The sequence below is a fragment of the Elephantulus edwardii genome, unplaced genomic scaffold, assembly GCF_000299155.1.
Source record: "Elephantulus edwardii isolate Elephantulus edwardi_28Jun2011 unplaced genomic scaffold, EleEdw1.0 scaffold00096, whole genome shotgun sequence".
NCBI classification, from domain to species: domain Eukaryota; kingdom Metazoa; phylum Chordata; class Mammalia; order Macroscelidea; family Macroscelididae; genus Elephantulus; species Elephantulus edwardii.
In genome coordinates, this window is record NW_006399846.1 from 9,152,345 (window position 1) to 9,172,687 (window position 20,343).

Below are 20,343 nucleotides of genomic sequence, written 5' to 3' on the forward strand. Positions count from 1 at the left end.
TTTGAAGACAATAATAAAGTGACATATAGCAGAGCCTACAGGGGGCACAGTTCTTGAAACTTCCTAGTCAAAACCAAACCCCCTGAGGGAATGAGGTGGTCTCTGAGAACATCAAGGTCAATTGGCATAAAGATGCTGTTTTACATCTGACTCTGTTGAGTAGCGACTAGGGTCTTAAAAGCTCATTAGTGGCCTTTGAAGATACAGCTACTAGTCACTACCTGGCTGGAACAAGGAAAAGAGAAGAAAAATAAAGATGCATAGAAACGGAGTAGAAACAAGTCCACATTTCCCATATAAATAAATCCAGTTCTGAGCTGCACAGAGAAACACAAAATCTTAAGGATATTCTTCCAGATGGGTGAGACTGGAAGAGGACCTGAGGTTTCCCTTTGTAGCATTACCAGGTCATAAGGGGCATCTCACTCCAGGCCTGGCTCCTGCTCGGGGGAGCAGCCTCGACTCAGGCTGAGGCCCAAGTCAGACTTTCTTCTGGGTAGAAGCCACTAGGTCCAGTGGGTTCTCCTAGTGCTCACCCAGGGGGGCAGGGAGGCCTGGCTGGAAGCTCCGTCCTGCTGATCTCTCCCCCTCAAACCACGAGAGGACCTCCTCACCCAGAGAATTTCTGTCCTGAACCAAGACACAAAGATGCCCTAAGGAGTAGCCTCTCAGATAGACTTGTCATTTACCAGGGATTTCCCAGGATGTCCCTTTTATTCCCAGCCTGCAAACAAATTCTTATATAGTGTAATACTTCAGATTTTTTTATCAAACAGACCCCAGATTCACTCGCTTACCAGCATGTAATGTTGGGTAAGATTTTAGCACTGCATGGTTCAAAATTGGGAAGGGCGTATGCCAGGGATACATCCTATCTCCATACCTTTTCAACCTATATGCAGAACAGATTATCCGGGAGGCTGGGCTCTATGAGGAGAAATGTGGGGTCAAGATTGGTGGACGATTTATCAACAATCTGCGTTATGCAGATGACACAACCCTGCTTGCAGAAACTGAAGAGGACCTGAAGCACCTGCTGCAGAGGGTCAAGGACTGCAGCTGCCAATATGGATTGAGGCTCAATGTCAAGAAGACAAAGATTCTCACCACTAGACCAACTGGCAGCATCAGGATGGATGGTGAAGAGATTGAGATTGTACACAGCTTTAGTTTGCTTGGCTCCTCAGTCAACACTCTTGGCAACAGTAGCCAGGAAATTAAAAGGCGCATTGCCATGGAAAAGGCTGCTGTTAGGGACCTCTCCAAAGTACTGAAGAGCAATGGTGTCTCTCTGGAGACTAAGGTGCGTTTGATACAAGCCATGGTCTTCACAATCACTTGTTATGCATCAGAGAGTTGGACAATGACCAAGGAGGATAGAAGGAGAATTGATGCCTTTGAGCTGTGGTGCTGGAGAAGAGTATTGAGAATACCATGGACTGCTAGGAAAACAAACAGATTTGTCCTGGAAAGGGTTAAACCGGGTGGCTCCTTGGAGGCAAGGATTCTGAGGCTCCGTCTAACTACTTTGGACATGTTGTGAGGAGAGACCGGTCCTTGGAGAAAGACATCATGCTTGGGAGGGTGGAGGGACGGTGCAGGAGGGGAAGGCCATCTATGAGGTGGATTGATTCAGTGACTGGGATAAATGGAATGGGAGTGTCAGAGACAGTGCGATTGGCACAGTACAGAGTTTAGGGCTGTTGTACATAGGGTCGCTATGAGTCGCAAGCAACTTGACGGCCCATAACAACAAAAACATTATTATTTGTGAAATTAAATTAAGTCATAGTGAAAGTAAGCATGTTGGGCTAATTTGAATTTAAAAACAGGCTCTGTTACTTCCTAGTTGTAAAACTTTAAAAAAGTTTCTTAATTTTTTTTTTCTTACTGAGTTGAATTTCTTAAGATTTTTTCATGCTAATTTTTTTTAAATTTCTTAATTTTTAGCCTCAGTTTTCTAATCTGCAATGTGGGAATAACCTCATATAGAATTGTGAAAATTAAATATTTATGTGTGTATTTACATGGTTCGAGGCCACCAGCTGCTCCGTGGGAGAAGGATGGGAGATCTACTCCCCGTGCAATTAATCAGCTGCCTCCAACAATTCCTTATTGGTTGCTTCCGACTCTATGGTACACAACAACTTATAAATATATCTATCTACCTATCTGCGTGTATGTGTGTATTCCCTAATCCTTAGGAAATGTCAGTAAGTAGCAGGTATTATATAATGCATCAGGTCTTGTGCACAGTAGGCTTTCTAGAAGTGTTCCTTCCTCCGCTCAGGATTACTGGCCCGTATGCAGGAGCAATGTGCCACCTTGTGGCCAACTCTGAGCATTGCATCCTCCTCACAAGGACTGTCCACCCAAAGCAATAACCCCAAATCCCTATTTGCTTAGGATACTCTTGATTTGTGCCTACTGCTCCTAAATATATTAATAACAATGCCTTTCACTATCAAAAGTATCTGGGTTTGAACTTCCTCATATCCTCCAGTCTGCAAGGAAAAGAGCAGTGTCACTACAAATGCTTATGAGTCAAATAAGCTTTTCACAAAAACGCCAACTCAACGGCATCAAGTCGGGACTGACTCACAGCTGACTTCCAGAAAGTTTTCAGAGGCTGTAAATTGCATAGAAGGAGACTGCTCATCTTCCTCCCACATAGCAGCTGGTGGCTTTGAACCACTTACCTTTAGATTAGGGAGCTTTGGTGCCACATGATAAGTAGTTACACTGCCAATCCAAAGGCAAATGGTTCAAACCCACCAGCTGTTTTGCTAGAGGAAGACAGTCTCCTCCCAGGCAATTTGCAGCCTCTGAAAACCACTGGAGGGTCAGGCATGTAACAACCACTACCACCTTTGGGTTGGCAGCACAATTCCTTACCCAGGTCACCAGAGCTCCCTTAATATAAGCCCTTATGACTGTTGTCTTTTGTCTAAAAACTTTCTTGCAGGTGCCCCTCATCTGAGTGTCCTATGATTCTGCTTCCTAACTCACCACTCAACCGTGCGCAAGAAGTCTCCAGAGGTTCTTTTCCTCAGAGCCTCTGTCCGTAACTGCCCAGCCTGCCATGAAGTTCCAACCAAGCTCTCACATCTCTCTTTTGCTGCAGGATTTTTGTGATGCAAAGGATCCCCAACAGTAACCTTCTCCTCCTGGTGACAGACTCCACGTGTGATTGTAGCATCTTCCCTCAAGTCCTACAAGAGGCTACAGAAGTGAAATATATCCTTCCAGTCCCCCAGATTCTAAGGGTCCTTTGTCCTCTCATCATCATCTCCCAAATCATAACTGTTTGTACTCCAAGCCCTTCTCATCCCTGGGGGTGTCTCCCACTGCCTGAAGCTGCTTGCAAGCCAATTGGTCTCAGCAGCTCACTAGTGATAGAGCGGGTTTCTCTAAAGGCTGCTCAGCCCTGCTGTAAGCAATTGACCTTGACAGAGAATTCCGCACATAACACCTCTGTCAAATGTGATAGGATGCGCTCCCAGAAGCTGCGCCAGCGACCAGATACCTGCCACGCTTTCCATCCAGAGGTACAGGGCTGGGGCGGGACAAGAGGGAGACTGAGCTCCATCCCCTAAATCTCTGTCTACCAAGCTGTGTGACTCCCTGTGCACTTGCAGAAATGAGTATATCTGTTCACTGTGAATTCAAATGGACAAACACGTCTCAGTGAAGTATGTTCACACACTGCAGTCACATTTAGGCCTCTATGTCATGAAACACTTTCACATCAATCAGAATCCAAGGGCCCATTTACAAAGAGAATCACATTTCTCTGGGTTTGAGCCCTGAGTTAAAACACGGCATTTGCAGGTTTGCCTCATGCCTGCTACCCCAAGTTCCCAGTGCTCTGAGCACATGGGAGAGGCCACTGTGTACAGTAATGCTTAAGGCCCTGCATCAAGTGCCCACCCTCCACTACTGGGCCCTGGGCCAGTGCTCTACACACACTGTAGTTCTTGCTGGTTATCCGTCTCTCCTTTCCCACTGTTGTGGAATCAAAACCAACTCACAGCAAGGTCCCAGTAGGTTTTTAGAGCAGTAAGTGGCACTGGAGGAGACTGCCTGCTTTCCACCAAGGAGTGGCAGGCAGATCCAGACTGCCAGAACAGTGCTGTCCTTGGGGTAGCAGCACGACTCCCGGGGCCAGCAGAGCTCCCTTTGCTGGTTATGTCTGCTACAAAGTCATACCAAAGATGCTCTCAGAGTCGATGTGACTTTGCTAAAGTCATCCTAAGAAGCCGCTCCACAGCCATTCTGAGACTGTGGTGAAGCAGGGAAAGCTTGAGTCCAGGAAGCCGTACTTCCTCCCTTAGTTTAGAAAGGTGGCGGTGCTTTTCCACTTTCCGGAACCCTGTTCTCTCATGCTCTTGGCCCCATTTGTCCCAAAGACCTCCTCCCTGCCCCTCCTTCCTGTCGGCCTAGAGGACTGTCCCGTCAGTACACTTGCCTCTCACCTCTGTTCTGGAGTCCACAGGAGAACGCCCAGGACTGCGGCGGCGCCTTGGCCGTCTCAGCTTCGCTCTCCCTGCTTCTACTGCTCCTGTGCTCTTGGGCATCACTGCTCCAGCTTCTGCGGTGACACTCACGGGGCCTGACCCTCTGCCTTGGCAAGGTGATCTTGCCAGATACTTTCTAAAGAGTCAGCAACTGGGGTGGGGGTAGGGGGGTCCAGCTCACTTCCTCTGAGTCATCAACCCCCACTCCCCAAGTCAGTACCCATCTGTCTTTAGTTGAAGGTCCCCGCCAGTGCAGAAACCAAGTGCAGAGCCCCAGGGGCCTGGGACCAACTAGCCTAAGTCTCAGCGGGCATCTCCCATCCTTCCTACCTCTTCTTCAGGAGCCTGGCATGAACTCAACCCAGACCAACACTGAAGAATTCCGTTCCCCCTGTGCTCCTGAAGTCCAGCTCTTTCTAATCAACTTCTGGTCTTCAGAAGGATCCAAGGACCTCCTAGTGCTGAGAAAAGAAAACAGGATGAGGCCACTGACAGGTCGATGACCCAAAAAACATGCCTCCCACCTAGGATGTAACTTCTGCAGAATGAGGTTCATAGTAGAATAGTAGAGAACAGCTTATTGTGAGCAAGAAAGAGGGCAGGGAAGTACATATAATGGGAAAGGGTGCAGGACAGGAAAAGATAGGAACTCCCTTTAGGAAGCATTAACATGGCCAAACATGAGGACTACAAATTGTTCTTTCAAAAACCTCTTTGCAAAGCCCTAACTTAAAGGAACTTTCGCATTGATCTAAGAAAAAGTTAATCTTTGTATCAAAAGGGTTGATATATGCAATGCTTTATAAAAAACTGGATGTGTGTTCAGGGGAGGTGCAGTGGTTCCAGGGGTGAAAAGCAGCCCTTCATGGTGACAGGGTAAGGGGCTCTCCTAAGGTCCTGCCTCAGCTTAGTCAGACACCCCCCCAACAGATTCAGGTCCCATCCTGACACTTCATGGCCACTAAATCTACAAAGTGGAAGCAGGAGTGGCATCCACTTCCTAAACAACATGCTTCTGGAAACTCAATGAACTTTGATAAATGTCAATAGTTGTAGAGGAGCGTCAGGACTTTTGTTCATGGGTCACTGGGTCGTGATCGCCTTGAAGGCAATCAACAACAACAATCTACAAAACGGATTATTTAACTATCCCTTAGGGATGGAACTTCTAGGGAGATGCCAATTTGTAAAGTCCACTGAGAAGCCTGTATCATGGAACTGCCCAATCCAGGAGATGCCTCATCACCCTAGACCCCATATACTTACCTACCCACACCATCCTGACACTCTGGTGACCCTGGAACAGAGGGAAGATGACCTCGAGACACTCCTCTTTTCCTTCCCCTGAATGGTGGGGAGAGACCAGGCTCCCCAGAGACAGCCAACTCCAATATGAGAGCAACTTAGGGTAGAATGATATTGAAATTATAGGGTAACCTCCGATTTTAAGTTTAACCAACCTCCAATGGGGAAGTCTGGAAAACCCCCCCCCCAATGATGTAGAAGCCCAGGAATCTCTCCTTCCCGATCCTCCACTGCCCTTTGACCTCCATGTTCAAAAGTGCAAGCTGTTCAAGTTTCCCACCAGCACACAAGCCCACTTCCTAAGGTAGCCAACACTATAGACAGTCAATGTATTTGTAAGGTGCCTTACATTGTCGATTAAACATTACACTCACCGCAAGTTAAGCCTTGTGAGGTAAAAATTAACGGTCTCAGCTACAGCTGAAGGAACTGAGGTTTAGAAATCAGGAACTTATTTATTTCTGCTAGTAGCATAATAATGCTAATAGTAGCTACTGTTTACGTATACCAGGTACATAAAGCAAACGGCATACCTCAGAGATACTGAAGGTTCAGTTCCACTCCATGGTAATAAAGTAAACGCTGAAATAAAATGAGTGATGTGAACTTCATTTCCTGGTATATTGAAAAGTTATGTTTACACTGTCATGCAGTCTGTTAAGTGTGTGTTAGCATTATCAAAAAGTTTCAGATATTCTGAGAATTACCAAAATGTGCCACAGAGACACAAAATGAGCTCCTTATTGGAAAAATGCCACTGATAAGACTTCTGCAATGTAGGGCTGGCTGCTACAAAATTTGTTTGTAAAAATAATTCACTGTCTGTGGAATGCATTAAAGTGAAGCACGAGAAAATGATGTATGCCTGAACTAACTCAAAGAATCTTTATAACAACCCTTTGAAGGAAATATTATTATTAGAGTTCTAAATGGATAGCTTCCTTAGTCACTGTCCAGCCTTCACTTGTATCTTAGGTAATGGATAAGGCAGCATTTGTATCTGGCACACCTTAGCTTTCAAGGTGACTTCTTTGCTTTAAAAGGATCTGCAGATTTCCCCAGTGCAAGTCAAGAATTGATGCGTCTGAGCAATGGTATTGGTGGAGAATAGTGAATGCACCATGGACTGACAGAAATGTACAAACCTGTGTTGGAAGAAGTACAACCAGAATGTTCTTTAAACACAAAAATGGCGAAACTTCATCTCATGTATTTTGGACATGTTTTGGGATGGGGGGGTAATTTTATTATTTGTGTGTGTGTGTGTGTGTGTGTGTGTGTGTGTGTGTGTGTACCATCAAATTGGATCTGACTGGTACAGGAGGAGATTTCCCCTCCTTCTCCAGCAGAGCATCTGGTGGATTTGCACAATGTACCTCTGGGACTGCAGTGCAGCTTCTTGCCACTAGGCCACCAGAGCTCCCTTGGACATGTTTTTAAGAGCTCAGTCTCTAGAGGACAACATCCTTGGTAGAACCCAACCCAAGGCTTTGCATGGGAGAGCTGTTTTTACGTGCTGTTGAGTCAGCACAGACTCATAGTCGGCCCTTGAGCAGGTTGTTAGAAGCTGTAAACCACACGGGAGAAGAGTGCTCATCCTTCTCCTGAGGAGCGGCGAGTGGATTAGAACTGTATGCCTTTAGTTTCACAGCACCACCAGAACTCCCTGCTTGGTAGAGAGTCCATGAAAAAGAGAAAGACCCTCAACAAGACGGATGTGAGACAGTGGCTGTAACAATAACCTGGAAAATAGCAGCAATTCTAATTTCCTGTAACACTGGGCAGTATTTCCTTCTCTTGTCACTAGGAGTCACAATGATTGAATGGCACCTACCAGAGCAATATTAGACATACGAAACTGAGTTTAAATTGGCCCCATTGGAAAGTTCAGAGACCTTCATAAAATGGTCTGATAAAGACAGCTTATTTTTATGTTTTTAAATATTTCATTAAATAATGTGTAATATTCTAATCATTATTTATAGATATTTTTAAATAATATAAGCAATATTTGCTTATTCCTATACTGACTTGTTTTCCTGAATGCAGGCAGTGGCTGCTGTCAGGTACAGTGGAGTCACTGTCATCTCCTAGCAACCCTGCGTACAATGAATGAACTGCTGCCCAATCCTGCACTGTCCTCACAATCTCTGTGCTCAAGTCCATTGTTGCAGTCCATTTCACTCACATCACATCTTTCACTGGCCTTCTGCTTTTCCAAGCATGATGTCCTTTTCCAGCGACTGGTCCCGCTGGACCACATGCCCACAGTATGAGATGAAATCTCATCATCCCCGTCTCCAAGGGGTGCTCTAACTGCACCTGCTCCAAGACAGATTTGTCCATTGCATGTAGGGATGAAGAAATTAGCTTGTATTTCAGGAATAATAGTAAAAATCCCTGGATGCCCATCTGACCCAGGGAGGACAGCAGCAAGCACGGGCTGTGTTCTTCAGCTCTCTTGGCTGCCACAGCTCAGAGGTTCCCTTCAAGTCATGAAGGTCTTGTGATGGCCCAGCAGTATGAACTGTTAGCAACTTTAGCTCAAACTCCTCTTTTGGTCACAGCCACTTATATATACCTCATTGTAGCATTAATAAATCCTCTGCGCTCCAACAGCATTTAATCTCAACTATCAACTATTAACAAGTCAGTGTATCTTTCTGAAGGTTCATCTTCTCCATTCAATCAGGAAAAGTATTTTCACATACATGTAGCAACTATTTTGATCATATAAGTAAGGATCAAGCTTGGCAAGTTCAGGTACAGGTTTTGGTCGCCTCGGCCTCTCCAGTGTCCACATTTCTGCACTGCCAAAGGTGGGCTTTAAGATTTGGATCTTCTGTTCAGAATTCTCAATGGAAAGAAAATGACTTCTGACAAAAAAAGACTTGGTTTCTTCTACCTTAGAGGAACACAGGATGTTCGGAAATTTTGCCTCTGGAGCATAGAACTAGTATTCCATTTTCTACTTTTAGCAGAACCACTAAAGGACACCAGGTGGCAGCCTGAATCAAGCTAAAGAGCCAGCCCCTTCATCTTTGCGTCATAGAGTCGGCACCTTAGTTGTTTAACTAAACTCACTGTCTTCAAGTTGGAACCAATTCATTCATAATTGACTCTCCCTTGGTTGTAAATCACAAGGGAGGAACCACTGGTGGAGTCAAACCATGAGAGCACCACCTTTGGGTTGGCAGGGAAACTGCCACAGACTACACCACCAGAGCTGCCTTAAGTAAATTGATGTTCGGTGCCATCAATTTGGAACTGATGCAGGGCTGACTCCCGAGTGGCTTTCCAAAATCTGTAAATTGTATTGGAAATTGCACTGCCCATCTTTCTCTCACATTTAATAAACTAGGGGACAGAACTTTTAAGTCTTTTTATAAATGTTACACACATTTGAAATAACCAAGAACTCAATGTTGCTTTCAGACTCTCCTTCCCAAGCACCAGGCATTAGCTACCATTTGGTAATTCTGTATAAACAAGTCCTCTGCAGTCAAGTGGTCCAATAAATTCACAATCTGAAGTGAAGCTATGGTTTGGGGCAAGGGAAGATGAAGGGAGCTATCTTAAGGTCTAAAAAGAAAATACAACACTGATCAAAAAAGGGAGGATGAGAAAGGGTTTGGCAGAAAAACTAGCCAATCACTGTGGGAAGTTTGAGAATTGTTGATAACGGAGCCACAGGCTGGCAAGGTTCTACCAGCATCTTTTAACATGGAAGACAACTAGAAACATTACATGGCAAATGGCAGAACTGGAATGTGAACTCACGTTTCCACGTTCAGGTTGTCATACTGAGGCCCTGCCCAAGCCAGGCGGGCAGGTCAAAGGTTTTCAGGGACGTGTTGGTTAAGTTCCCAGCTTCCTTGGTTTTCCCCACACCATGATGCGTTTCACCCCATGCCACTGTAAGCAGCAGCTACAAGAGCTGTAACTCTTTTCACTGAATCAAACGGTTAACGACGTGGGAAAACCTTACTGGCTAGAGAGGTCACCTAAAAAGTGCTGGTAGCAGAATACAGATATAGGCTGATAGACAAAAGGTCCACTGTTCCAATCTACCAGCAGTGACATGGAAGAAAGGTGAGCAGCCTCCACCTGCTAAGATTTACAGCCTGGGAAGCCCACTGGAGGTCTGCTGTGAGCTGGGATCAACTCAGGGGCAGTGACTTCTGAGATCAGATGCCATGGGTATAGTTTTAATGAAACATTGTAAAGTGGCCTTGCTAAGCCACCCACGGCCCTAATGTTCTATAACGTCCAAACTCACTGAAGTCATTATTTTCCTCTAAAATTTTTTATCAAGACCTTTCCTGATAACAAGTGTATACAGAGCTTTCAGTAAGTTATTAAGAAAAAAATTAGTGAGATTTTGTAAGCTTAAATTTTTAAGAACAGCATGTAACCCAGTGCTCTATATCAGAAAAACATGCAAAGAAATACTAAATGTTTTACCTAAAAATGAGAATGAAAATTGTACAGAGCATCCAAAAGTGGAAATTCCCTTTGCAAAAATTAAATGTACCACAGGCGAGAGAGCGAGCTGACATTTCCTCTCCTTTCTTAAATTGCACAGAAGGGATCAGGTTAACAAGCGAACCTAAAAAACTTACTCAATAGAACTTAGATTAATGGTTTGATCAGAAGTAACTAGAAAATAATGTTTTTCCTTCATTTAGAGTAATGGAAATGGTGTCAGATATAACGTTTTAAGCGTCAATCTTCTCATCTATATGATGACAGTGAAAACAGAACTGATCAGCTCAGTTATTATTACAACTGCATACTGAAGGCTTTTGTTTTTTCTAACAGTCGCATAAAATAAAGTGTTCATTGGGTTATTATTTTTATACACTTAAATAATTTTATAATTAGTCCTGAACACTACTGCTCTTTTCCATTCCAAACTGAGGTACAGTTATGGTGAAAATGCTGAAGAGTTTAGAAGGAGTTGATTAGAAGCATTTTGACCTACGCATTCATAGACTGGAAGGTTTCTGAAAATTTCAGAAATTAAAATTTCAGTGTCTATATTTAAGGCTTCAAGGTAAAAGTGCTGAAAGCTGAAGGAAGGGAAGGTGAAGCAGGGGGAAAAAACACACGGAAAAAAACTCATATTCCATTTGGTTTTTTTTATTAGAAGAAATTGAGAATACAGCAAGTAGGGAAATCCCATGGTGAATGGAGCCATCACACAGATACCGTTCTGGAACCCAAATCATCTATGATCCCCAGAAATGTGCTTTGTGGCTTTAGCAATTTATAAAGGAGAGGGAGAGAAATACTGAAAAAGGCCACATTTAATGGTGAAAATGAAGTTGCAGAGGTCCAAACCAGCCTAAGGTCAAAAGAAAATTAAAAATCCGCACAGAGCAAGCAAGCCTCTGACCGCTGAGAGTAAGGCATTCAGGCGCCAACCTGGTGAGAGTTCTCAGCTAGCACTGTAAGACCAAGTGCACAGTGAGGCCGTTGGTAGTGAGTTGCACGTAGACGTATACACAGAAATGGGCACACCTGTGCCCACATACATACACACCCTAAAGAGGGAGATTTTTATTAGATTATGCATCAGTGATGTTATTTTCCTAAAGGTTTGTGCTATGCTGAACCAGATTCAACTCCTTCTTTAGAGTGTGGAGTAGCTGGGGCAAGACTGCTCCTTCTGCTGCTGTTGTTACAGGGCTGCACCTTTCACCCTGGGTCCCAAAGTGCATGACCGAAGAGCAAGTCTGGCTTCTGATATGTGCTGTTGCTCCCATGAAACTAAGTGAGCTTCCTTCCAGATGGCCACTGTCCTGCTGAACTCTGTCTCCTCAGAGGGATTAATACTGCTCTTAGTCGGGTACTGCGCCAGTCCACCCAGAGTGTTCTGCTCAGTCTACCTAGCACCCAGGGCAGTGACCCTTATCCAGAACAAAAATACTCATAAATTCTTCCTAACTTCCCCTATGAATGCTTTCTTCCTGGTTCCCAGATTTTGCTGGAGATTAGAAGGGGAGATTTAGGACAAAAAGAACCCAGAAAATTCTATACTAAATAAACAAATCCTTCTTATATTCCCACTCATTCAGCCCCCACGCTTCGGGTGCCAATGTCTGATTTTAATACTCAAAATCCCCAGGATGTAACTTAATCATCAGAAGTCTAAGAAGATGGTAAACTAAGTCTCAGTGCTGTTTTAGCTGCCTGTCTGTGAACCAAGATCAGAATTCTCTGAACCGGAGCCATACTCCACCTCACTCCCTGATAAAATAGATTATCCCATGGGAAGTGAGGCATCTTTTTTTCTTAGCAGTACTTCCAAGACATGGCCTTAAGAATTCTATCAAACAAAATTTTATGATTTGTTTGGGAGAGACTGTAAATGAATTCAGGTCACTGTAGCCAGAACAATGTTAAGATCCATGTGCCTTATTTCTAGGTGCTTGAAATGGTACAGTTCAGCAAGTTTCCTTTCATCATCATCTTCTTTTTGGCATTTAAACTTTTATTCTTTCTGAAGTTCTACATTGTATTTTCAGTAATCAGGGCTCTGTCAAATGGCACTTTTATGATCAGGTTTTGTGAAACAGCTATCCATGATAAGGATTTTTCCTTAAGGTTGAACTTCTTTCAAGAATTTCCTACAGTATCAAAATGGTAGTTTGAATCTTAATGTTCAATATTTAATCCTTATTTTCTCCTTTTAAAATGCATTACTTGGTCAGAAACTCTTTAGTGCCTTTGTAAACTTTTATGCATATGTATTTATACTCTCAAGTAAATTGTTATACTGTATTTGAATGAATGGTGAAATTTATTTGCTATTAGTATCATGTGCCCTAATAATATTGTAAAGAGCATGCCTTTATTAAATGTGGTCAGCATCAGGGGAAAAAAAAAGAATTCTATCAAACTATCTGGCAACAACCCACAACTTCCTACCATGCTATCTATGTCACATCAACAACTCCACAGTGGGTATTGGACAATTCCACTGGTTTTCTTGTTCAAGGAAACTCATGGAGTGTCTGTCACACTAAATTCCTTAGACAGTATACCGGAGGTGAAACTCATCTGTCCTAAAGGAATGGTTCTCCAAAGCTGTGCAAATAAGCTCAAGAGGCACCTGGACAAGTCACAATGCCTTTTGTGGCTGCCTCCATGCCAAGTATGATATCAAGGAAGTATCAATTTCTATTCCCAGGAAGAAGTGTAGGCAGGGAGGTGAATTTATAGCTGAAAATTTACAGCATTCCAGAGCTCTACAGTGAAGATGTAGAAAACTGGCACAACTCTTCAGAGATCAGAATTACTACAAAATTCAACAGGATACCAGGAAGTAATCAAGTCAACCTCCGTGCTATCACTGCCCCTTAAATGCCAGCATAACTGACCTTCCCACATAGGTGGCTCCACTCCCTAGACAGGATCTAGAAAACGAGCCTATCCTCAAATGGCACCTTAACCAGATCCTCATCATTTTCCAACCTGTTAGCCCTTCACGTGCTGCTTCCACTAAGAAAACACATACTGCTTCCCTCTACCTCACAACTCCCAACGACCTAAGGCGTGAGAGTGATTATGTGTCACTGGACTGGGGCTATATCCTTTGCCCAACTAGGGTCCAAGGTATACCAGCCTTTAGAAGGCACCTTGGTGAACCAAGGCATTATACATTCTGGGGCTATTACCTGATCCTCCTCCAGTTACTTTGTGCAAAATTGAAACAGTGTGTGGTACTTGCATGTTTCATTCTATACAAAAATGTTCCCTCCCTCCCCTTTCCCTATGTTTTAAACATTTATATAAATTCTTATTTAAACAGTAAGTTAGAAATCTTATTTACATTAATTTCTTTGTTCTCTCAAAAGAGGATCTAAAATCATACTCCCACCCCTTAATATGATATAAATGTTCACCTAAACTGGTTTGTATTATTGTTTTAAGGAGAGAGAAAGGGAGAAAAAAAATAGAACCACCAGCTAAACTGTTTCCCCATCTCCTACAAATAAATATGATACAGATCAGAAGCCAGTTTGCCAAAGGTCTTGCACAGCCCTCAATTAGTAGATCCCAAGATAAAGTCAGAGTTTGGGCCATTTTCTCCTTTTCTCCAAACTGATGCACTCCATCCTTTGAGGTATGATTTATTTATTTTGTTTGTTTGTTTTCTCTTCTCAGTCATGAACCACGTAGAGCCCCCGGGACATCACAAAGCCCACGAGGCTGTTAAAGTTAGGGGGCTCCTCTGGTACTGGCATCATTGACCAGTAAGTGAGGTCTACAAGGCTCTCAGGTCTGGCTCAGGGTCAGTCCCTGACCACCGCTAGGTTTCACAGTGCATCCTCTTCACTGCAGCCCCCGCCAATCATGAAACGGAACTCCTGGAGGTTTGAGACACCATGGAAATGAACAAAAGCTCCAGCAACCACAAAGATGTGAAACAGCTGATGAGAGTGAAACTGGAGACAAAAAAAAAGGGGGGGGAATCCAAGTATTATTAAAATGTTTGCTGAAGATTCTTAAGGATCATTTTAGTCTGGTAATGCGAAGCTAAGGGCAGGAAATGGATGGGACAGAGGTCAAGTTCAAGGTGTGCACAGATCCTGGAGACATCCATTAGGTAGTATCACATTCTGCAGAGTTAGAAATCCTCTGTCCTCCAAGAAATCAAGGTGCTGCTGCTAAACTCTAGGCATGAAAATAAAACTCTCACCACTGAAGTAGCTGGTGAGCTCAGAGGCAAAAGGCATATAAACAGAATCTCTTTCTGACAGACCACAAAGAATTCAAGGAGACCCTGATGCCTAGTAGTGGGCTACAGCTTTGACACACAAGTGTTTTCATATTTTGCTTAAGGAAAGTTTTGCCCACTACATGAACAAAAATGCCCTGGAGTCATTTAAATGTTGCTATCTGTTAATAAAGACGTTTTTCCAGGATTGAGTGGAAGGTGAATATAAACGGTTTTTACAGTCTCGTGTAGCACTGCTGTTGCTATGTACCCTTAAGTTGGAATTAAATCCTAACTGACCCTCCAGAAAGTTTTCAAAGGCAGTAAATTGCATAAGAAGAGACTGTACTAATATTCTGGAATTACATTCATTATATACTAACATGAACACTATGAAAAGCAGCACTTTTTTCCCTTTTTTTATTAATTTAGTTTATTTTTCATTTCAAAGAACATCTACAGAGATTTTGGAATTCCATTCATTCATTGTTACACCCTTCTCCCGCATAACCCCCCCGCCCCCCCCCCGTTTGCTCCTCTCCTTGAAAAGCAAAAGAAAAACTCTCTCATTGGTACACAATCCCCCCCGCACCTCCCCAAACCCCACCCCGTACCCCCAAATATAATCCACTCTGCAACCCTCATTGCATACTCCTACGATAAAAATAATGCCCTAAAATATAATACTTTTAGACTATTCCCTCCCCCATAGACTTCAATGCCATAAACATATTTCATCCAGTTTTTCTCAGTCTTACCCCCACCCCAATGCCAGCCTCATTCTACAACAGTGGCACCATATAGCATTTGTCCCTTTGTGACTGAGATACCTCATTCAGAAAAGCAGCACTTTTAAGATCTCAGGTCAGAAGCTGGTCTACAAGCATCTGACATTTCTGATTTTATCTTTTTTGTTGAATGTTATTTTACGTCCAAGCAGGAAATAATCAACGGCACCAAATATCCCTTCAAAACTTATACTATTGTCTCAAAATTCTCATTTTGAGAATAGTCTCCAAGTGCAGAGAGAAAACAGTATTTACCAAAGGTAAGACATTAATTTTAGTAGTGCAAACCAGAATAAAAAAAAAAAATTAAATCCCAGAGATTTTTCCTAGGAAGTCAGCAGAAATTAATAAAATGGGGATAACAACATTATTATCTGTTAAATTGTGTATTGAGGCAACTGCAGAAAGCTAAATTGACTAATTTTAAGCTCAAAATACTGCCTCAATTCAGCATAATCTTTATTTAACAGAGGGTTACATTATAGGGATCAGATAATCTGTTTAGTCCATAATAATCAGCAAGAGACAATATAATTCAAAAGGTCAGATTTCCCATTAAACAGCATTCCTATTCTCTACTGTTGAAATGTATTATTGTCCTCTTAGTTACACAATTGCCTATGAGTCCTTAGTAGCTTTTTTTTAGTCTACCTTCCTTCTTTCTTAACATTAACAGCAATACAGCTACCTCTACACCTCTTCTTCCAAACACACACACACACACACACACACGGAATTTGCTATAAAAAAGATCTTGGTAAAAATCTGGTCCATCAAGATTAATTCAGAATGAGAATTTTTCTCACTTCAAAATAAAAAAACTGAGGTAAAGAAAAATGTTTGCCCATGTAGAATAGAAAGTAGAGACTTAGATGATCTGATTCAAAATCCAGTTCCACCACTTAATAGTTGTGTACCCTTGTGTTAGCTAACCTAACTGCCTTAAATTTTAGTTTGCAGCATGCTTGTGTCATCTGCATAACATAGGTTATTGTTGTTGACCTTCCTTCAGTCTTGATCACATGTACTCTTATTCATATAGTCCAGCTTCTTGAACTATTTGTTTAGCACATATATTAATAGATATTTTCAAAAAATAAAATCCTGGCTTACATAGTTCCTGATTTAAAGAAACAAAAACTTTTAGTTTGCTAAACCACAAAATAAAGTCAACGACAGTCATTATCTCTTATAAGACAACCACACTAAATGAAGTAAACACACTCATTACTCTTACCAGTGCTCAATGAATGCTAGTCATTATTTTCCATCTTGTCCAGAGAAATACAGCTTATTAAACACACAGTTATTAGTACTAGAATACAAGTATCTTAACTTCGAGTCTTAAACTTTTCCAATTACATCACTTCTCTGTCTATCAACAGTCTACTAATAGATGTGCAAGCACACTTAATCACCCCTGTTTACACTTACCCAGATGTCACACTTGCCAGGAAAGAATCGTTCAGGAATCCGGGCAGCATACAAGGCAGCTCCCGTGATATAGAGGCTGGCCATCAGCATCAACCAGCCTATTTGCCCTATAGTGGCAGCTTTCAGGAACCCCTCCGCGATGACATAGTGCAAGGTAGGAATGATTCCACTCAGGCCTAGGCCCAAAAACACTCCTAGAAACCACAAAATTAAAATAAAGCAAAAATATAAGAGAGAAATGTGGAGAGGAAAATTACTGTAATATAGAACCATTAACTCTGAAACCTTAATTTTTCAAAGTAGGATACCACATCGGCTTCCTGTCTGAAAGAAAAAGGGTTCTTCAAACTCTGGGACACTCAAAATACAGCAGCTATGTTCTAACAGATCTATTTACAAATGCAAAGAGCCTCCTGCTGGGAGAGATTTGGCTGAACAACTCAGAAGTCCTCAAAGGGTTTAGAACTCTATTGTGAAGTGTTTTCCTCAAGGACAGTCCAGGAGTTTAAAACTCCCTTAATGCAGCCTCTTTACAGACACAGATTACAATAAAAAGCAATTTTACGTCTTTCATCTTCTATTTAAAGCAAATGACCCTGGGAAGGCAGATAAATGTGAGCGGGTAGAGGTAACTTGAGGTGCTACTATACTTTTAATAGTAATCTAAATCTATGGCCTGTAATTGGGCACTTAAAAGAACAATTTTTAATGTTTTGAAAAACAGACCAACTTGGGCTGGGGTGAAGTAAATACTGTAATGAATAAGATAACAAATAGAATGAGAAGTATGTGATTTCGAAAGCTTCACAGTCTTAGTACCTGAGCCCAAAAAATAGCAGTCATCTAAAACAGTGTTTATAAATGTCCAGAAGTGACCATAGTTATAAGATAAAAAAAGCAAGTTTCAACAGAGTTTCTTTCTTTTCTTTTCTCTTTTTAATAAAATCAAGTAGAAAATACAATATTATATTATTACAAGTAGAGGGTTTATTCATTTAATTTCACTTCATGAAATATTTGTAATTTACATAAACCTCTATATACTTTGAGTTGCAATAGAAAATGTAAGGATTTTAAAACTCTAAAAGCTACTAGTTTTTTAAAAAATCTGAAACCTGTCTGAAAAAGCAACACAGAGTTTAACAGTCACTGTTCCTGGCTTTTTACATAAAATTAAGAATGATTTGCAAAACAAGTTGTCACTTGGTAAATTTTCTCAGCACACAAGGAGCCTATATTATACTTGTTCTTGATATTACCAAATAATGCTGCTCATGTGCAAATATAACAACATACATATGTGCACACACACGCATGCTCATAAGAAAATGGGATTCTAAAAGAGAAGACAGTGAAGTGAAAATGTTGGTATCACAGATAAAAACTAAGCATAAATAAAAATTAATTGATACTTCACTTGGGGGGTTGGGCATAAGTTGGAAGCTGCTCAAAAGTCGAATAGAAACTCCTCTCAAGGAAAATCACCATGAACTTGTTCATTCACTTGCCCTTTTCCTCTGTGTGTTAACAAACGTTTCCAACAGTCTTTTTTCTTATTCCTTACGTCAAAGACTCTGGAATGTGGTTCTTCTGATGTGGGAGCTCTGGTGGCCTAGACCACAGGAAGTTATTCTGCCAAACCATAGGCCATGCCTCTCTGGCAATTAGAATTTACCAGCAACTCCTAAGGAGAAAGATGGGCAATCTCCTCCTATAAGGAGTCCTCACTTTATGAGCCAAAAAATATCTTTCTGCTAATTTGATGCTCCTTCAAAGAGCCTCCACTGAGGGAGTTTTACTTTCTATATGATCTCCAGTTCAACAGGCATCAACTTAAATATAAAAAGTCGCTTTAGCTTTACATCAGAATAATGCCTACTTTGTTGTTGTTAAGTGCCACTGAGTCGTAGACGACTCATAGCGACCCTATGAATGAAAGACCTGAACATTTTGGTAACTTTCATTCTGGAGACAAGCCATTTTGGAAGTACATGCCACTCCTGCTTCCAAGCCTGTTTTAATCAGGGAGCGCCAACAAACACTGTCCGTCATGCGTAACCATTATCGCATTTGGCACATCAGTGTCACAGTGTCACAGCATCACAGCAACCATGAATTACCTCTGTACAGCAAATGGACAGACCAGGGCTATACCACTTAGAAGTGTGTTTGACAAAAAACAATTTAAACCAGGCCCGAGGGCCATAGATTAAAATCACCCACCTTTGGCATGGTAGCATAACTTTCTGTCCACTAGGCCAACATAGCTCTCTCTATAATTAGTATCAAAGGTTGAAATCTTAATTATAGAAGGAGATACATATTTTAAAATAAAAATATAAGCTGAAACAAAACTGACACCAAACACTATAAAAATACATTCTGACTTGAGAGTAAAGTAATAATTTATTTTGCAAAGGTTTCAGAGCCACTGCCTTATGGACACTTGCCATTGCTGTTTACCATTGAGACAGAATGAATTTATAGGTGACCCTTTGGCGTGTTTTCAAATGCTGAAAATCACACAAGAGGAGATTCACACCTTTCTCCAAATGAGCTACTCGTATATTTGAACATCATGCCTTTGGGTTGACAACGAAACTAAGCCACCAGAGCTCCTTTATGAACAATTAGAAGGTCATAAACGCAAAAACATATTGACCAAATCTATCAACACAACTCATCATTCTCCCTCCATCACAGTATTTACAACAACTAATAAGCATCAATACATTAAAGGGCCCGGAAGACAAAAATTATAATTTATCAATCTTAAATAGCTTAACTACATCATTACAAAGAGCATAATGCTTGACAAATAAATGATCACTAATCAGATGTCCAATGCGAAACCTCCACATCTCTTACCTGCTCTTACTCCCCGATACTCAGGAGTAGCAAACATGTCCCACTGGGAGACGATAATGGCTGCAATGCCCAGCACACAGATGACAATCAAATAGATGAAGCAAGGTTGTGGGTTACAGTAGAAAGAATAATAAAGCCAAGGAACAAAACTTCCCATAATCAAAAGAGCAATACCAGAATAGTCCAGTCTAGGATTTAAAAACAAAAAATCCATTTAGTGCTACAAATTATAATCACACATTCCCAATTAACTCCTCATGATGTTAACTATTGATAGTACTTAAGAGGTGAACTGGATTGCTTGCTTTCATTTAAGTAATAATAATAAAACATCCTTCCCCATTAAATACTGTCAAGAATTCTGTCAGTCTTCTAAATGTTTTCCCTAACCTAGTAACTAAATCGTTAATTAAAATACAGGTTTTTGAAACCTACAGCATCCCTTTTCAGCAGGAAGTAGCTAAGAGAATACACTGTCCCCTTTTCCTTATGAATCAGGGTGAAATCTCTCTCAGGGAGGAGTGATAGGGAATGGCAAAGGATACACTGACAAAGGAGATTAATCAGAACTGGTCTTGACAGGCACTGTGGCAATGTGTCAATTAAAACAGACTTTCAAAGAATATTCAACCGGAATCCTTCTGATCATATGGAGATTTTTGAAAGTATTTCTTTAGGTTTATTATGTTTAATTTGTTTGTTTGTG

At 41.7% G+C, this 20,343-nt stretch overlaps 2 protein-coding genes across 2 annotated transcripts in view; one reads left to right on the forward strand and one right to left on the reverse strand.

Moving 5' to 3' along the window:
- The window catches only part of CACNA2D4 (calcium channel, voltage-dependent, alpha 2/delta subunit 4), a 146,747-nt gene extending 142,147 nt beyond the window's left edge, over nucleotides 1-4,600 (forward strand). The window contains exons 37-39 of the mRNA XM_006891375.1: nucleotides 3,125-3,237; nucleotides 3,466-3,548; nucleotides 4,496-4,600. Coding sequence (XP_006891437.1) covers nucleotides 3,125-3,237; nucleotides 3,466-3,548; nucleotides 4,496-4,600 — 301 coding nt within the window. The remainder of the gene's footprint in view (nucleotides 1-3,124; nucleotides 3,238-3,465; nucleotides 3,549-4,495) is intronic.
- A 9,546-nt stretch (nucleotides 4,601-14,146) lies between these two features.
- The window catches only part of ADIPOR2 (adiponectin receptor 2), a 78,426-nt gene continuing 72,229 nt past the window's right edge, over nucleotides 14,147-20,343 (reverse strand). Inside the window, exons 5-7 of the mRNA XM_006891314.1 lie at nucleotides 19,638-19,825; nucleotides 16,770-16,963; nucleotides 14,147-14,275 (exon numbers count right to left, since the gene is read on the reverse strand). Of these exons, the coding sequence (XP_006891376.1) occupies nucleotides 14,147-14,275; nucleotides 16,770-16,963; nucleotides 19,638-19,825 (511 nt within the window). The remainder of the gene's footprint in view (nucleotides 14,276-16,769; nucleotides 16,964-19,637; nucleotides 19,826-20,343) is intronic.